Source organism: Hevea brasiliensis, chromosome 2 (assembly GCF_030052815.1).
Source record: "Hevea brasiliensis isolate MT/VB/25A 57/8 chromosome 2, ASM3005281v1, whole genome shotgun sequence".
NCBI lineage: Eukaryota > Viridiplantae > Streptophyta > Magnoliopsida > Malpighiales > Euphorbiaceae > Hevea > Hevea brasiliensis.
Window position 1 is genome coordinate 112157378 of NC_079494.1, and position 19271 is coordinate 112176648.

Below are 19271 nucleotides of genomic sequence, written 5' to 3' on the forward strand. Positions count from 1 at the left end.
TAGTCTTTATATTTTTAAAAATTCATCAAAATGTTCATAAATTTTGATTCTATTAGACACCTTAATCTTTTCTTCAAATGTATTTTAGTATATTCTATTAGTCAAATTTCAAATAAATAATTATTTTATTACTGAAGTTTGCCATTATTAAAATTTTTGTCTATTTATTTAAAAACAATTAAAATATCTTTATAATCGTGGGCTTCTATAAGAGTATTTAATAGCTAAATGGATAGAGGGATAAAAGTGTTTGATGAACATTTAGAAATGTTTTAATAAATTTTAAAAATTACAGGTACTAGCATGTTAGTAATATCAAAATGTGGGGATGAAATTATAATTCACCCAAAATAAATCAACAATTGTGAATTGTGAAGGTGCGGTGGCGCACACTGGGAAGCCAACGGTACAGTGACCTACGATGGGTAAGATGTGAAACCTCTCAATCTAGAGACTGCTTTATAATCTGCGAGCATCAAACTGCAATATGTGTTTCTTGGGCGTTTTACATTCACTACCAACCGCTATCTTTCGTCCGCCTGCAATATACGCTTCAAATACAAGGAAATATGACTGGTTGAGAGCGAATATCAATGGTGAAACTGACCCATTACTCGAGACAGCCATGAAAGCAGCATCACTTCGTTTCCAGGAGACGCATAGGCCAGGCATATCCCTTGCCGTTATTTTCTACGTATTACGTGATTTCTTTTCATTCAGGCATTATATCGAGCAGCTAACTGAGAGTGAAACACGATTGTTTGGCTACTTCAAATGGAAGCAAGAATTCAAGATTTTAGGCATTATCCATTACAACTTCAATTGAGATTTAATTTTCATATATCAGTGCTCATGTGTTTTTCATATATTGAATATAAATGTCAGTATTTATAATTTTTAATTCACATAAAGATTCTCATCTCTTATTGCATATATTTATCTATGTTCCAATACATTCTGGATTCTTTAAGAATATACAAGTTGTGTCTCTTAATGAGTACTGATGTAGCATGCATCAATGCTTCACCATGCAGAGCCGCTTTTTGTTGATCCATATGCTGGTTGCTTGATTGATCCTACTGTACAGATGGATTTGAAGAAGTACCCTCACCATTATTGCCTTGCAACAAAATTCATTGATGACAAGTTACTGCATACAGTGAACAATATTGATGGACTCAAGCAGGTATGTTGCATATCAAATTTAGGGTAAATTGACCATATCTCACCTTTTTGAAGTACTTGACCTTTTTCATTGATGTCCTGCAGGTTGTTTTGTTTACAGATGGGATGGACACTCGACCATATAGGCTAAATTGGCCAACTTCTTCTATAATATTTGATATATCTCCAGAAAGGATATTTAAGAAATCAGATGAAAGGCTTAAAGGTGTTTAATATTTGACTAATTTTAACTGGTCCATGATCTTCTAAGTGCATAATTTTGCTAGAGAGGATAACATGTTTAGATTGTGATTTTGTCAATGTTGTGAGGGTTGGTTTTCAGAAACAAACTGAAAACCACTGGCAGTATTTACATTTGCTTAATGCAGTAAAGTAAGGTTGCATTCATTTGAAGAAAGAGTTCTTTATCGTTCAGGATATTTTAAAAGTTTCAGAATTTCAAAAGAATACTCTTGGCATAATCTTGACAACATCTGAAAATCTGTGCTCTGCAAAATTTCTTCTGGTTTGGATAATAAATTCATTCTCAGTTCAAATAAGTACTACAATGTCATGATGGTATCTTCTCAAAGATATTAGGTGTTGGAGCTAAGATTCCAAGAAATTGCATGTTCCTTCATGTTCCATTGGAGTCCTCTAATATACAACAGAATCTGCAAGCAAAAGGCTTCAATGGTAATGAGCCAAGTATATGGGCCATTCAGGTGATTAAGGCTTCTAATTTCTGCCATAATAACTTCTTAACTTTGTTACTTTAGTAAGAGTTATTTCATTTATGTGATCTTACAGGGACTGTCCATTATGACTTTGGCCAGTTTAGAAGAAATTTTGTTCATTGTTAGTAGTTTGGCTATGAATGGATGTCTATTATTGGGAGAACTGCCTGCATTATTGGCAGAAACCGAAATTGGGAGGAAGGTCTGGTTGCATTATCTTTTAGAATGATATTTTTGAATTTAATTTTTGAATTTAATTTCCTTTTTTTTTTCTTTTCTCTTTTTCTGGGAGCATCACCTGCTTTATTGTCTCTTGCACAGTCCAGCACAGAGAAATGGATAGACAAACTTTTCATGACCAATTGTTTTCGGGTGGACGTGATTAGCTATGATGAAGTTGCAAGTAGTTTGGGCAAGGAATTAGCAACAGGAGACTACAAGAATATACTTTTTGTTGCAGAACAGTTGCGATTTTCAGATGATCAGGTGTGACAAATTATTTCCAATTCTAAACATGAAGCCATTACGATTGCTTGATTGGATTGGTTGATAAACGAGGGGCTAACTCTTGAAAAAACAATTTCACACCAAATCTACAAGTACTTAGAAGTTTTTCAATTTTTTTTTTCTAGTGGACATCTCCTAGTACCATGGATATGATAAAAAGAAAAATAAATGGCTAGATTTTATTTATTTGCTGGAAGTTTAAAGTCTTTACATAGATAATTAGCTAATTCCTGCTATAACTATTTGGCTAATCAAGTGTTTGGCCCTTTTTTTTTTTTTTTTTTAAATTTTTGGATAGATGGAAACCTGGAGGAGAGAATTCCAGAGGATAGAGGAAGAAGGGGATGAAGAAGGGTTTGAGGAACTCTAAATGTGTTAGAGGGTGATAAGAACCTAATGAAATATATCATCTTTTAGTGGTTCCACTAGTTTCTGAGCCACCTCATGAAATTGATGTGTAAATAATGCATGTACAATTTTCTGCATCCGAGGGGCCAAAAACCCTGAGGGACCGAAATGGAAACATGGGTCATGTCCTTGTTTTTCCCCGTCTTCCTTGTGTAATTTTGATTCAGGGTATTTTACAGAAGAAAGAAAGAGCACTTTTAAAAAAATAATAATAATAAATAAATAAAATTGCGTATGCGAACAAATATATGATTCCCTCGCAATAGGTCCTACACAGCGGGTGCCAGACTATTAGCTTGAACGGAACACAAAAATGCGTGAATTGGAAGCAACAGCTGGAAATGGTATACTTTGAATCTTCTATGAAATTAATGGATAGAATGTAATTACAAAACTACATGGTGGGCACTAATTTCTTAGAAAATCAGTGACATTTTTTTTTATTATTATTGCAATGCTTGCACATTTTATATTGCTTATAAATTTATATTTTTCAAAAAAAATAGTTGGAATATAGCTTAATCCTATTAAATCATCCAATAACATTTTTTTTTAAGAAAAGCTATAACCCCAATGTTCGTGTGTTCTATTTTTGACAAAAGAAAAAAACATAACTTAACCCATGTATTTGAATGATCAACCTATTTAAATTAAATTTTCAAATTCAAATCCATTTTTCTTTGTTCACTATTAATAATTTCCTCACGTTGAAAAGTCTCCAGTTGAAGTTCCATTACTAGCTGCCCCTTGCGAGGAAGAATTTTTTAGCTTTTTATCTCTTTCCACATCTAAATCCTTCCACGAAAGACGAAATAAACTGAGATTGTGCAATCATATATTCGAATAAATTGGACCAATCTTATGATTAGATAGATTTGCAATACAAATATTTCCTGTCATAATGCCTTTACATGCACCAAAAATTAACTCTACAAAAAGTATGCAAATCAGACATCAAATGCCACAACAGCCTCAAATCCTGTGTAGCGCACAGTCGCGCAACAAAAAGGCACAACCTAAACCTCAAGCAGCAGCAAAGCCAGCAACCTAACGAGCAACCTTTCTCATGTGCTTCATCACAGTCAACGAGGTGAGAACAGAGAACTAGCCACTGTGAATTCAGCTACCAAAAACGCCATCTCACTTTCCAAGGGGATCGTTACTTGTCAGTCAACAAGAGGCAAACCGATAATACAGACCCACAAGCTCAACCAGCCAACTTTCTCAAGAGACGACTTATAAGACATGAATCCTAGATAATCATCATACTGAGGAAACATGGACCCCCATCATAGCCAATTATATCACCTAATAGTCTAAGCGGATAACAGCTTGAGAACCTGTTCCCAAACAATTTTAGATATTTATTTTCCTCAACTCCATCGGCAGCGACAGTGTTCACATGGCATTAACTTGCGAGAATCATTTAGCTAATTTGGGCTTCATGAATAATTCATTGCTAATGTTGATTTAAAACAGGAAGCGTTGGAGAAGGTCTAACAACATTCAGCACCCCTCTAGCAGTTGCCTGTCAGAACTCAGAAGCAGCAAATAAAATTGTTAGGAAACCATGGGGCTAAAAAAAAATATAAAATAAAAAGAAGAAGAAGGCATCTTCAGGTTAGACTCTCATATGGACTGACCTCAAAAAATGAATTAAAGTTTAGACGCAAAAGAAAACGCCTAAGAAAGGGAGCTCGTTGACTCCCTGCTAGCCTGCTACTACGCAATATAGTGTACAATGAGTTGGATTTCTTGTTAAATTCCTGGTGAAACAGAAAAAGAGAAGGACCATTTAGATACAAACGGCAACAGATAATTATTCACAAGCAAAACATGAAGAAGGTAATAACTAAAACAGGACAAAAGGAGCAAAATGATAGGCTCACATGTTTCAGATGCTTACAAGGCCTTGAAGTTTTAGCAGAACTTACGGTACATGTCAATTCAAATGTCAATTCATAGGAATAAGTGTTAGCACAAATACCTCTGTTATATGATCCAGTTCAGACGTATTTGGGTTGTTTTCTTGGTTCTCAATGCTCCAACAGAATTGCAGACAAAGTTTCATTATGCTGTCTAATATCCTTGACACAGAGCCAATGTCCAAGAAAGACTGTGAAACTAAAGCAGATAAATACCTGTAGGAAAAAGTAATAATGTCTAAGCACCAAGCAGTAACAGTGGCTATACAACAAAGGAGGTCACCTCAATAAAATAATGGTGCACTAGGAAGAGAAGCATGAAACCATTCATTATACTTACTCTTGATGGAAGCCCACAAGTTCAGTGAAGTCATGAGAGTCTTGAATATGGGCTTGCAAAACATTCCATTGAGACTCTATCACATCCACCTGAAACAGAAATGAAGTCAATTTCATGAAAAATTGATCACAGAAAAAACTCAAGACTTGTAAAAGAATAGGCAAAACAACAACAACAACAACTAAGCTTTAATCCCAAACTAGTTGGGGTTGGTTAAATGGATTTTTTTTCCGCTATTTAGCTCTGTTAGACATTAGGTCCACATCAATATCCAAGACTTATAAATTCTTTAATACTATTTCTCTCTACATCATCCTAGGCCTCCCCTTCCCTTTCTTCTTTTAACTCCTTCCCCCATTAACTTATCACACTTCTATAGAAAGGCATTTGATTTTTTGCGTTGTACATGACCAAACCATCTTAAAAATGATCCTCCCTCATTTTATCTCCAATATGTGTTACATGCATTATTTAGCAGATGTAGTCATTTCTAATTTTATGCATTATCGTGTTGCTAGACATCCATCTTTACATCCACATTTTTGACACCTTCATCTTATGGGAATGTTGTATCATATATATCCAATGTTCAATCCTATACAACATAGAAAAGAATAACACCACCCCCCCCCCCCCCAAAAAAAAAAAAAAAAAAAAAAAGGCACATCAATTCAAATTCAATGAAGAAAAATGAGAAGTTATTCCAAAAAAATTCAATATTAAATCCTGGTTTGTATATGTAGAGCATCATTAATTGATATTAGAAAATGAAAACCACAAATATCAAAGTTCTAGTAAATAATGAGGTAAAAGATATGCTTTGTTTTCTAAGAGTCCTACTATTAACACTACTATCTTACTTTCTGATAATTTGAGATCCATTAGGGTTATTAAAACCAACTTAAGATATCACAAATCACAACACATTGTTTATATCAAGCTATGCACGACAGTTGTAAAGAAGAATGCAAATTATAAAGACTTATCCAATCAGATATTGCCTAAGTACCAGCCATTACAGCCTTGTGATTTTATCAGTTCCAGTTCCCATCGTGCTTGTTTTTCCAGAAACAATCCCCAAAAAAGTTGACAACATGCATGACATCAATTACCTGGATATAAAACTGAAGATTTCTGATCAAGAATGCCATATGCTCTCTAACACGCCACATTGGCCTAAAACGTTGCCGTCGCTGTTGAGATATTGAGCAGTTACGGTCATTCCGATGCCTGGCAAAATCAGTGTGATCTTGATGCATCACAGAGGCCCATGATTTCTCCAATTCCATTTGTGTTCTTTTGAGCCGTAGCAAATATTGGAAGACCCTAAGGTACCTGGAGCATGCTTGATGTTTAACATGGATAAATAACAGAAGGCCAATTATTCAGCAATTATCAATTCTCAAGACAGTTTCTTGATTTGAGAAACAATTTGTGAAGTACCTTCAACGCAATAGAAAAAGCAAAGCAACAAACAATTATAAATGAAGCAGAAGGAGAAGAATATTGCTGATAAGTAGCTGAAACATCTTACTTGGACAGCACTTCTTGAGTAAAGAACAACTGCAATGGCCAATCAACAGCATATTCAAGAGCAATACCATCCCAGCCATCAAGGGACATCTCTGAAGAAGCATTAGTTAATGCAGCACCAGTGTTTGCATCAGCATATGCATTTGACTTGGGTAAATCTACTTGGGAGGATTTAACAGTGATTCCAAATGAAGGCATCCTAGTATATGTAAAGATAATGTTAATAGAATTTCAATGAAGCAAAGACTGATAGCAATGTTCAAACCTGTGATTAAAAATATAGGCTCTAACCGCAATGATACTCTAGAAAAGTATTTATCTTCCTCACCAATTGTCTTTATGGCAGCCTGAATTGCAAGTAGAGTATATAAACCATTAGTAAGTTTGACAATGAGCAAAGAAAGCTGGCATGTTCAATATTTTAGCCACAAAAAGGCACAAACTCATCGAGTAGGGATACCAGCTGAAATGGGACCATGAGATCAGCTTCAGCAGTTGACTGCCGAGGAGGTAAACGCATTAATTGGCGACTCTCCTCCAGAAAACACTGGCATAATAAACCAACATTATCAAAATCAAGTAAATTGTTTACTTAAAACTGCTTAATATATTGCAGTCAGAAACTAAGGATATATGTCAATACTAGATCACTGAGTATGCTGAAATTAGAAAATTGTGGCAAAGGCTAGAATTGAAACAGGTAAGATTCATAAGCTCATAGAAACCATGAATATGAGTATTTAATGGAAAAGCTGCCAGAATCTTAAGAGAACAAGGTGACAGGGAATGACCCAAAATTTGAAGAGATATGAATTCTAGTCATCCTTTACCTGGAAAAAATCTCCTTTTGCTAAAAGGAAATAGTCTTTGAGGGCCTTCAGGTGCCCATTCAAGTCGGCACGCACGACCACAAGCTGCATAGGTGAAGGGAACACAGATAAATTAGATGCTCTGATAAGTTAAGGGAAAAAAGTGCCATATGCAGCACCTGCCAAAGATGACTAGCTGCAATTGCCCGAATAGAATCAACAGCAAACTCAAATGATCTTTTGTGAAATTCGGATGACTCCTGCATACAATGTAACCAAAATTCAGAACAACTAAACGAGAACTTCACCATTGCATTACAGTTCAAGCAAAAGATTATTATTTCATCTTAAAACATAAATGATATCTATCCAGTCTGTGTGAGAGCTACATTTAAGTGCAGATTATTTCAAAAAATGAATTAAATGCATAATCATCATCACCCTGTACTGAAAAGAGCAATGCAAAAAGTTGTCTATGATAATACCAATTGAGGAAGTGTACCTTTAGGCCCTGAAGCATAGCTTCAATCTTATCAGCCTCGGACTGTGGAAGTAATTCTTCTCCAATCAGGTTTGCATCCACAAAAGGCTCCTTCTGGAAGGGAAAACGTCCAGAAAATCCATGAATTTTCTGGGCACCTCTAGGTATCTGCTGGTTATGTAAAGGATCCCTAAATTGAAAGACAGGGCTTGGATTCCGGAGAACCCTGATGGCTTTGCCAGCAAATAGAACCGATTCAGCAACCCGCATATGGATATACTCAGGCAGCATATCCTACAAAAACAATTGAAATAGTAAATGACTTGCTAGGAAACTAAATTCCAAACATGTTACTTAAAAAAATTGCTTTTCTGTGGATTGAACTACAAAATAGCATTTGGGGTTGATTATTATAAAAGAGAACATAAACACAGAAAGAGAATTCAAAGATACCAAAAATATATGAAATCCCAAGTGCCAATCTGATAAAGACATGTCATCAGTTGACAAGCGTGCCAATTTTTCTGACATATCTGGTTGAGATGAGCTATGCTCCACCTCCCTGTCTTCCTGCCTGAAAATTAGTGTAACCATACAACCAAATTTAGGCAGGTAAAATCTAGAAGTTAACGCATCAATGTGATGCCTGAACCAAAGAGAACAAAGAACCAAGAATTTTTACAACTGCTTCTGCATAATGAAAAGATTTCAAGCTTATGACTATCATCTATCAACACCCACATTGTTTATAGAACATTTACCACACATATCAACAAACTTATACACATTAGTTTTAACCCATCACATGCTGGAGTTAAAGAATATCAATAATTAGTACAAGAAAAAAAAATGTCTATTACCTTCTGATAAAAAATTCACCATGCTGATCTTGAAGAATCCCATAAACCATCCATGAGGCAAGTTGGTTGTACATGACTTGATGCCCATGCCAAAGAAGCCTATTATTTTGGACACAGGAAAAATCAATGAGAAGAAAGTCATCAACAATATTGTCTTGAGAATAGATATAGATATAGAAAAGAAAATGGAAATGACATGAACACTGAAAGTTGGCCTCCCCGACCATTAACCACTAAAAACTGCTGCAAGCTTTCAGCAATTATTTTGAGAATCAGTTAGCATAGTTTTATCTCCATATATATATAAATATATATATATATATATAGAGAGAGAGAGAGAGAGAGAGAGATCAAACAAAATATGCATTAGGAAACACACATAATTAACGAACAACAACAGCACATTAAGAACAAACCTTTGAATGCAAGTCTGCAATTCAGGAACCCCACAGTGACACCGCTTGTGTAGAAGATTAAGAAGTTGTCCACCACGAATATCATCCCGCTCAATCTCTAGAACAAGCTCATACAGAGGGGGCAGGAGGACAAAAAACTAGAACACCACATCCATTAAAAAGAAACCCGAAACACTCAGTAATAAAAACCTTCACTTTTGTCTATAAGAGGAACAAAATAATAAAACTATCATCCAACCTTATTGAGGCCTTGGGTGACAGTGGCCAAGAGAGGCACAGTCTCCGACAGCAATTTCTGCTCAATGTGGAGAACCGCAGACCTATAGACTGAAAGTATCTCAACAATGCCGTTAGCAACGGCCCTCCTATAGACACTTGGTTTTCCAGATGTACTGGATGACAATTCAGTAGCTCTGGCCAAAGGAGACACATTTGCTGACCTTATCCAACTCAAATTGCGAGACTTAGTGGCAAAGCGATCAAGCTCTCTGTAGTAGAAACCTAATGTGATGATCCTCTCAATGAGATCCCTGTTGAAAAGAAAAATCATTTATAGCAAAAGACTCGTAGTGGAAACCCTAGAGAAAAGCAGACTATATTGGGGAAAATTGGTATAACCTATCACTGGGGTCGATGAAGGAGATGTCAGGAGCAAGCTTGAAGGAACGTTCGTCAGAGATGGAAGCGTCGGGGGACAGTCGAACGCCAATAGAATTTTGGTGTTCTCTCTCGTCGATGATGAGATCTCCAGTGTAGCCTAAAAGTGCCAGTAATAGCTCGTGCAACATTTTGCTTCCCTTCTCCTCGTTGAAAGAGTAATTTTTTAGTGTAGAAAATTTTGTGCCTGTTAAGAAAACAGCTGCATTTGAATTTTGCCTGCCGGCTCTCTGGGCTTCCGCGGTGGGCGGCCACCAAATGAGTTTAGTCCCTCGAATGAGTTAGTGCCTGTTTGGAGCGGAGGAATTTTTATTTCTTCTTTTTTTCAAAAAAAATATATATATATGATATGGCAATAAAATCTCCTCAAATTAAAAATTTTACCTCTCTTAAAAAATCATCCCTCCTAAATAAATTCAATGCTTTAAATTTTAAACCTTATCTCTGCATACTTTCCACTAAATATAGTGTAAAAATAGAGCAAATTTACCCTTGGATTAGCTCTCTCTCCTCCTCTCTCTTTGCCACTCTCTCAATCTCTCCCCAACACTCTCTCTCTCCCTCTCCCTCTCCCTTTCTGGCTCTCTCCGTCTATTCTCCTTCTCTCTCTCTCTCTCTCTCTCTCTCTCTCTCTCAGAGATGCAAAGTAGCATTTGCATCTCCTCCCTCTTCCTCCACTCCTCATCAGTCTCTTTAGGCAGAGAACAAATCTTTACGAGATTGTTACTCATTACAGCCAGGTAACATAGAAAGCATTGCCATTATTTCTTGCAGGGTTAATGAAATCTGGAGTTGAAGATGATCTCATGAGCTTCTTAGGTCTCGGGTCAACACCAAGTTCACCATTCAACGGGAGTTCAACGCTTATCTCATTTTCTCCTTCTATTTCTTCACAAACTTTGTGGTTGAAATGATTTCCAGGCATGAATCTTTGTGAAAAAATTTGGGCAAAATTATTTATCATAGACATGTGCTGATGCTGCTGCTGTTGGTTTTTGATGTTCTGAAGTTTTTCTATCTTCGGCATTGAATTACATAAGGAATTGAAGTGAAAAAGGTTGATAACAGTTCACTGATATCCAGATGAGGAAATTTAATTAAGAATTGAAATTATAACACAAAATTGTACACAAGGAACCGAATTGTGTTTTCAAATGGCGAAATATTCCAGAGAAGGTGGCTAAGGGAATGTTTGGTTTAACCTTTGTTGTTGCAGATATCTAATTATACAAAGTGTTTTGGTAAAATTTTATATATATATTATTTTAATATTAAAATAAATATATAATTATTAATTTATTATATTATTAATTTTATTATTAAATAAATAAAAATTAAATAGTTTTTAATAATGTAATTGTAAAATAATATAGTAATTATATATTAAAACAACACATTAATTATTTATAAAAAATCTTATAATATTAAATTTTACACGTAAAAAATTTCTATTTTCATAATAAATAAATATTTATATTTTATATTACTAATAAAAATAAAAAAAATGTAAAACCTGACTTTATAAATAATGATATTATAAAAATAAAAAAAATAAAAATCAATGCCATTATTAAAAATGTACGAATCGGTTATCACTTACCTCTTTAATGAATTTATTAAATATATTAATTTAATTATTTAAATATTTAACAATAATCAGTCATGTTAAATAATTGAATCAAACACCTTCTAAGTCTCCTAGAACTAAATTATATTTAGGGTGATCCTAATCTCCCGTGCAGGTGTGGGCTTGGTACTTTCTGGGCCAAACCATATTTAGGTCTGCTCATCAAATTGAGATAGAGCCCAGTCCAATTTCTGTAATGAAACCGTCAATAATAATAATAATAATAATAATAATAATAATAATAATAATATTATTATTATTATTATTATTATTATATTAATAATAATATTATTATTATTATTATTATGCTTTAAAAAATATCTTTAAAAAATAGCTATTACATTATAAAATAAACATCAATTAATAAACTAATAAAATAAGTATCAAAAAATAAATAAATAATTTATTCCCGCTCAATTTTTCGTTTTCACTACATCAGACATTAATAGAATTCTGATTACTGATAATTATATCTAAAATATTTAACGATTAATTATTCTATTAACGTATAAATTATTTATTATTTTATTTAATAATCTAATTTAATAATTAATTAGATTAAATAAAATTTAAATTTTATTAAAATTTTAAATAATTATATACCTATTAAAATAAAATTTTCATTTTTAAATAATTACTAATTATATTTAATTATTTTTATAAAAAATATAATATATTATATTTTTAATAACAGTTAAAATAATTTTAATTTAATAAAAATAAAAAAGATATGCAATTTTTTTATTTTTTAATTTAAAATAAATAAATTAATATGTTATTTTTATTATTTTAAACTTATATTAGTTTAAGTCCTTTAATACACTCTATGATGATTTTTGAGAAAGTCAAGTGCCTTATTTGTAATAGTGCTTTTTTTTTAATAGAGGTGAGATGAGGTTCAATTCAATTTGAAAAATTAAAAAATAAAATAAATTGAATTTTTTAAAATTTAAATAAGTAGGTATTTAACTTAATTTATAAGTTAATTTTTATTTATAAACTTATAAAATTTTAAACAATTACGTGTTTAGTTAAAATATTCATAGACAGGTGACATATTTAGTAAAAACTCATTTATAAATATATTTATTATTGAAATAACTAAAAAAGTACTAAATTATTTTTCAAAAATAAATTATATTAACTTAATATTTTATTATATTATTGTGAAAATATATTTCAATCATATTATAATATAATTTACTTTTAAATTAAATAAAAAATATTTTATAACTAAATATTTTATTAAAATTAATAAAAAAATATTTTTAAAATTTATTAAAATTAATATAATAATTTATTAAAATTTTTACAGGAAAATAAATATTAAAATAAATATAATAAAGATATATAATAAAATTGTAAAATTAAGTGAGAGTAATATAGTAGAATTTTTGATCAAGTTAACTTATAAGTACTAATTAATATGAAAATTCAATCTCTTTGCTTATTTATTTTAGCTTATAAACACAGTTTATAGGCTTTAAAAATATTTTAGATAAATAATTCAACTTAAAAGTATAAGTTGTAATCTAGTTCAAAGAGTATATAAATTCATATAAATACCATTCAAATCAAATCGTATAATCAATAAACTAAAATTGAAACTCAATTAAAATAATTTAATTAGATTTCGTTTTAATTCAGGCCCAATAACTAGATTATATATATATATATATTCATTTTCTCTACAATTTGGTGATTCACATAAGAGGTTTGTCATTCAATATTACAAATCCACTCCTCACCATAGATGATGATGGATTGAATATTTGTAAATATTTGATTCAATTAAATTTTGATAAAACGAATTTGAGTAATATATAATCAGATTTGAAAAAAAATTAAATTTAAGGAATAAAAGTTCAAGTTGAATTTAAATTTTGTATTTTAGATATTTATTAGCTAAATTCATTTATATAAATAATTAATTAAATATAAAATATATATTTTTATAATAATATTTATATATTTTTATATATATTATATTTTAAATAAATAAAATTTAAATATTTTATAAAATTATTAAAATTTTAAAATATAAATTATTTAAAAAATATTTTTTTAAAATAAATTATTGATTAAAATATATAAAAGTAAACAAGTTGAATAGTTTTTAAATAATAATAATTAAATTTAAGACGAATTCGAGTAATCGAAATAATAAGTTTTAATTAAATTTAAAATGAATTCAACTCAACTCAACTCAACTTAACTAAGTCTTTATCTCAAAAATTTGGGGTCGCCTGTATGGATTCCACTCTAAACGATTTTAGGTTAAATTCTCATAAATGTGTAATGTTTTTAGGTCATATTATACTAATCTCCTCTAAGTCAATTTAGATCTACCCCTTTTTTTCTTTCTATCATCTAACCTAATGTGCTCTACTTGTCTAACTGGAGCCTCCGTATGTCTACGCTTCACATGACCAAACCACATTAATCTCCCTTCTCTCAACTTATCCTCAATTGGCACCACTCCTACCTTTTCTCTAATACTCTCATTAAGGACTTTATCTAGTCTAGTATGGCCACTTATCCACCTTAATATTCTCATCTCCGCAACTCTTATCTTAGATGCATATGACTCTTTCAGTGCCTAACACTCACTACTATATAACATAGCCGGTCGTATGATTGTACGGTAAAATTTTCCTTTCAACTTATTGGGAATTTTGCGATCACATAAAACTCCCGTGGCACGTTTCCACTTCAACCATCTGGCTTTAATCCTATGACTAACATTCTCCTCACATCCCTCATCTACTTGAAGGACTGAGCCGAGATATTTAAAGTGATTACTTTGGGACAGTACCACTCCATCCAAACTAACTCATTTCCTATTACCAGTTTGGCCTTCACTGAACTTGCAATGCATGTATTTTGTATTCATTTTACTTAACTTAAAGCCCTTTGACTCTAGAGTACTTCTCCAAAGCTCAAGCTTTCTATTGACTCCTTCTCGCATCTCATCTATCAGAATAATATCATCCGCAAACATCATACACCAAGGAATACTCTCTTGTCTATGTTTCGTCAATTTATGTAAAACTAATGTAAAAAGGTAAGGGTTTATAGTTGATCCTTGGTGTAACCCAATTGAGATCGGAAAATCTCTTGTGTCCCCTCCCAATGTGCGTGCAATAGTAGTTGCTCCTTCATACATATCTTTCAATACTTATATGTACCTAATAGATACCCTATTTTGTTCTAACACTCTCCATAAGACATCTCTTGGAATACTATCATAAATCTTCTCCAAATCAATAAAAACCATGTGTAGATCTTTCTTCACATCTCTATATTTCTCCATCAAGCTTCTAATGAGAAAGATCGCTTTCATAGTTGAACGACCACATCATGCACCAAGGAATACTCTCTTGTCTATGTTTCGTCAATTTATGTAAAACTAATGTAAAAAGGTAAGGGTTTATAGTTGATCCTTGGTGTAACCCAATTGAGATCGGAAAATCTCTTGTGTCCCCTCCCAATGTGTGTGCAATAGTAGTTGCTCCTTCATACATATCTTTCAACACTTGTATGTACCTAATAGGGTATCTAACACTCTCCATAAGACATCTCTTGGAATACTATCATAAGTCTTCTCCAAATCAATAAAAACCATGTGTAGATCTTTCTTCACATCTCTATATTTCTCCATCAAGCTTCTAATGAGAAAGATCGCTTTCATAGTTGAACGACCGGGCATGAAGCCAAATTGATTGAGAGAGATAGAAGTATCATGACGTAGTCGATGCTCCATAACTCTCTCCCACAACTTCATAGTATGGCTCGTAAGTTTAATTCCTCTATAGCTTGAGCAACTCTGTATGTCTCCCTTATTTTTAAAAATAGGTACTAAAATACTCCTCCTCCATTCATCAGGCATTTTCTTTGAGTTTAGGATCTTATTAGATAATTCAGTTAACCATGCCACTCCCATATCTCCTAAACACTTTCACACTTCAATTGGTATTCTATCGGGTCCACAGGCTTTACCCACTTTCATTCTCTTAAGTGTTTCCTTTACTTCTAAAGATCTAATCCTTCTAGCATAATTTACATTCTTTTCTATTGTTCTATAGTCTATATTCACTTTATTACCATTTTAACTATTATTAAAGACATCATTAAAATAATTTCTCCATCTTTCTTTAATGTCTTCATCTTTCACCAACACTTTTCCTTCTTTATCCTTAATGCACCTAACTTGATTGAGATCTTTACATTTCCTTTCTCTCCTCCTTGCTAATCTATAAATATGTTTCTCCCCTTATTTAGTTCAAAGTTTCTCATATAACTTTTCAAATGTCTGTGCTTTTGCTTGACTAATTACCTTTTTTGCCTCTTTCTTTGCTATCTTGTATTGTTCATATGCCTCATTATTATCATATTTAGGTAATTTCTTATACCATTCCCTTTTTCTCTTCACTGCTTTTTGTACTTACTCATTCCACCACCATCTCTCTTTTGAGGGTGGTCCATGTCCTTTAGACTCTCCGAGTACTTTTCTAACTACTTCTCTAATCTTTGATGCCATCTGTATCCACATATCATTGGCCTCGATATCCAGTTCCATGCTTTGGACTCAAGAAACTCATTTTTGAACTTCACTTACTTTACTCCTTTGAACACCCACCACTTTGTTCGAGCTACACTATTTATTATGACCTTACTTGAATTGTTCATAAACTTGACATCCAAGACCACTAACCGATGTTGACTTGTTAAAACCTCTCATGGAATGACCTTGCAATCATTGCATAGAGCTCTATTTATCTTCCTGGTTAACAGGAAGTCGATTTGGCTTCTATGTTGTCCACTTTTGAAAGTCACTAAATGTGACTCTCTTTTTATAAAGTAAATATTTGCTAGTATTAGGTCGTATGCCATAGCAAAATCTATGATACTTTTTCCCTCCTGATTTCGACTGTCAAAATCAAAACCTCCATGAACATTCTCATAACTTTGCCTATCACTTTCTACATGTCCATTTAAATCTCCACCAATAAAATCATCTATATCTTCCTAAAACCTTTGTTTACTCTCACTATCTAGTCCTATTTGTGGGGCATAAGTACTAACTACATTTATTGTTTCTCCCTTTAGTACTATTTTTACTAGTATAATTCTATCTTCTACTATTTTCACAGCTATTACAGCATCTTTCAATGTCCTGTCTATGATTATGCTCACTCCATTCTTGTTTCTCTCTTTTCCGGTAAACCACAGTTTGTACCTTAAATTACCCACTTCCTTGCTTTTCTCTCCTACCCATTTAGTCTCCTGAATGCAAGCAATATTTACCTTTCTCCTTTCCAAGGTATCCACAAGCTCCATTAATTTTCCTGTAAGTGATCCAACATTCCAAGTACCAACCCTGATCTTCTTCCTATCATGTTCCTTCCTAATTGGTCTCCTTCTATGATATCTTCTATTGTTTCCTATGTCTATTTTGTGTTCTGTTCCACTATCTGTTTTACTATTTGTCCTATGGACTAACTTCCTTACCCACACCCGTCCATGATGTGGGAACCCTTGCTCACTTAACACCACATCCGGGCGCCGGCATGGCCGTCGCTTTCGGTGAACGCCTTACACCCTTGCATATTTCTCACTACACTTGGGCTCCGATGTAGTGCGTCGTAAGTAGAGGATGCCCCAACGTTTACATCATTTGAATCCATATCATAAGGTGTGACGAAATTTTTACGCTGATTGTCACCTACCCCAACCCTCCTCCTTTATCCGGGCGTAGGACCGGCTAAGCGCAAACTACTTAGGTGGAGTTAAATTTAAAATGAATTAAAGTATTAAAAATATTAATTAAGTTAAGTTAGGAGGATAATTAGCCATTTCCATCCCTGACCTCACAACAATGTAACCAAAATTCTACCTAATGTGAAGTGAGGAGAAAACACTGCACAGAGATAAACATTTGGGTCTCAAACAGCATAAGCATTGCCAATCGCACATTTCATTTGGACTAAGGGAAGAATATATAATTTTTTTTTATTTAATGTTCAAATAAAACAATGTAGATAAATTAAATTTCTTTTTTATTTTTTTTTCTTTTATTTATTTTCCCAATTCAGATAAAGGTAAGAGAGACTACATTATAAGGAAGCCCAACTAAAAAAGAGAGATAATTTGAAGAAAATAAAGTAAAAGAAAGGAGTGGGGGGGGGGGGGGGGGGGGGTTGATGGCGGCGAAGACCGGGGAAGTAGTAGTGTGATCCTGTGGGGCAGACAATAACAAATTCTATAGAGTCAGAATATGTGCTCCCTCGTTTTTATGGATCTTCTATTTTTCATAATTTATAAAATAATCATATTTATGTGAATTTAAAAAATATTAAAATTTAATATTCATAATACACCTAATAATTTTCTTATGCCATGTTTTTCTTAATATAAATGGTAATACATGAATTTTTCTTATTTAAATTCGGTCTATTACAAATCCAAGTTATAAAATATATAATAGAATTCACATATTAAATATATAAGTCCCATATATTTACATCTTTGATTCACAATGAACCAAATATAAATAATAATTTATTTTTTTAATAAATTTGAGTTTGATTTTATTTTTTAAGAAAAAATGAATTATTAAATAAATCAAATCAAAATTTTAAATCAATTTAATTTGATCAAATTTTCAGTTTCAATTAAATTCTAATAAACTCTATTTAACAAGGTCGAAGACAAATTAACTGAATATTTTAATGAATCCATGAGATCTTCCTCTGATTTTGTTGCTTTTGAATAGATATGTAAGATTAACACATTTGCATTTAAAATATATATGTTCTTAATATTTATACTCTTAGGACTTGGTTTTTTTTTTTTTTTTTAAATTTTTGAACATAACCAAAAGTCTTTTTGAAAAGTACAAAGAGGCCTAAAGTGAACTCACCTTAGTTTAGTTTGGCTTCCAATTATCAATTACAGGTTGAAGGATTATATATATATATGTATATAATGGCGATTTCAAGCATCGACTTATTAACTTCTTTTGATTTTTTTGAGAGATTAGTGATATGGGATTTAATAATAACAAAAAAATCTTTCATGAGGTAGCAAGGACCCCTCAAATCGAATGCTCTTTGAAAAGAAAGTTGATACAATTCTTTTTTATCAATATATATATATATATATAAATGCATTATTTTCCCCACTATTTTTTCATGGCATACATGCATGCCTTACTAATAAGGAGAAAAAAAAAAATGAAATTCTTATTTATTTACAAGCGTTAGAAGCTGAACCTCCTCCACATGTTCCCTCTTTACAGAATGAAAATGCAGCAATCCAATCTTGATGACGCCATTCGTTTGAAGGGCACCAAAATGAGGCCATTATTGAGCAGGACTGGTGTTACTTGCTATATCAAATTTACCCAGGATAAAAAAGCAATGATCCTGAAGAGTCTTGTGATACAATATATACAGTTGAACCAGTTAGTCAAAACTCGAGACAAATCAAAGAATCCCTCCCCTTCACTGATTGCATATAGCAGTTTCTTGTACACAATTTCCTTGGTAGAGTGTGGAGGAAGTTCCAGGTAATCAGCACAAGTCAGGAGACCAGGCAAGTCATCATCTGCTGATTCTCTGAAGGCCCAGCTCCATTTGCCGCCATATTCCCTGCAGATGAAGAATGCTTTCTCACAATTGCTAAAATACAATTCTTTCGAACAATAAAGTGAATATTTTCTTAACGATTCCCACACGTTAGAGCTAAATGTCGGTACTGGATTTATATTTTGTCAAGACAACTAGACTTCGACAATATCTATTGC

At 32.6% G+C, this 19271-nt stretch overlaps 2 protein-coding genes across 3 annotated transcripts; one reads left to right on the plus strand and one right to left on the minus strand.

The window, feature by feature from the left end:
- The first annotated feature begins 310 nt into the window (after positions 1 to 310).
- On the plus strand, positions 311 to 2956 carry LOC110635917 (O-methyltransferase 1, chloroplastic). 2 transcript variants are annotated; one of them, XM_058138996.1, is made up of 7 exons: positions 311 to 425; positions 1035 to 1186; positions 1270 to 1390; positions 1765 to 1889; positions 1975 to 2103; positions 2223 to 2387; positions 2707 to 2956. In XM_058138996.1, the coding sequence occupies exons 1-7, from the start codon at positions 422 to 424 to the stop codon at positions 2776 to 2778; spliced, it is 768 nt and encodes a 255-aa protein (XP_057994979.1). In that variant the 5' UTR covers positions 311 to 421; the 3' UTR covers positions 2779 to 2956. The 2 variants fall into 2 exon arrangements, with proteins under 2 accessions (XP_057994979.1, XP_057994975.1); XM_058138992.1 differs by having other exon boundaries at positions 320 to 668.
- A 696-nt stretch (positions 2957 to 3652) lies between these two features.
- On the minus strand, positions 3653 to 10160 carry LOC110635928 (gamma-tubulin complex component 4 homolog). The gene is made up of 16 exons (XM_021785428.2): positions 9799 to 10160; positions 9419 to 9710; positions 9181 to 9317; positions 8765 to 8863; positions 8358 to 8478; positions 7926 to 8198; positions 7603 to 7683; positions 7445 to 7528; positions 7075 to 7161; positions 6906 to 6961; positions 6616 to 6813; positions 6194 to 6416; positions 5082 to 5170; positions 4804 to 4957; positions 4460 to 4582; positions 3653 to 4344 (listed from the first exon to the last, which is right to left on the minus strand). Exons 1-16 carry the CDS (start codon positions 9966 to 9968, stop codon positions 4276 to 4278), a joined length of 2256 nt encoding a protein of 751 aa, XP_021641120.2. The 5' UTR covers positions 9969 to 10160; the 3' UTR covers positions 3653 to 4275.
- Between the last annotated feature and the right edge of the window lie 9111 nt (positions 10161 to 19271).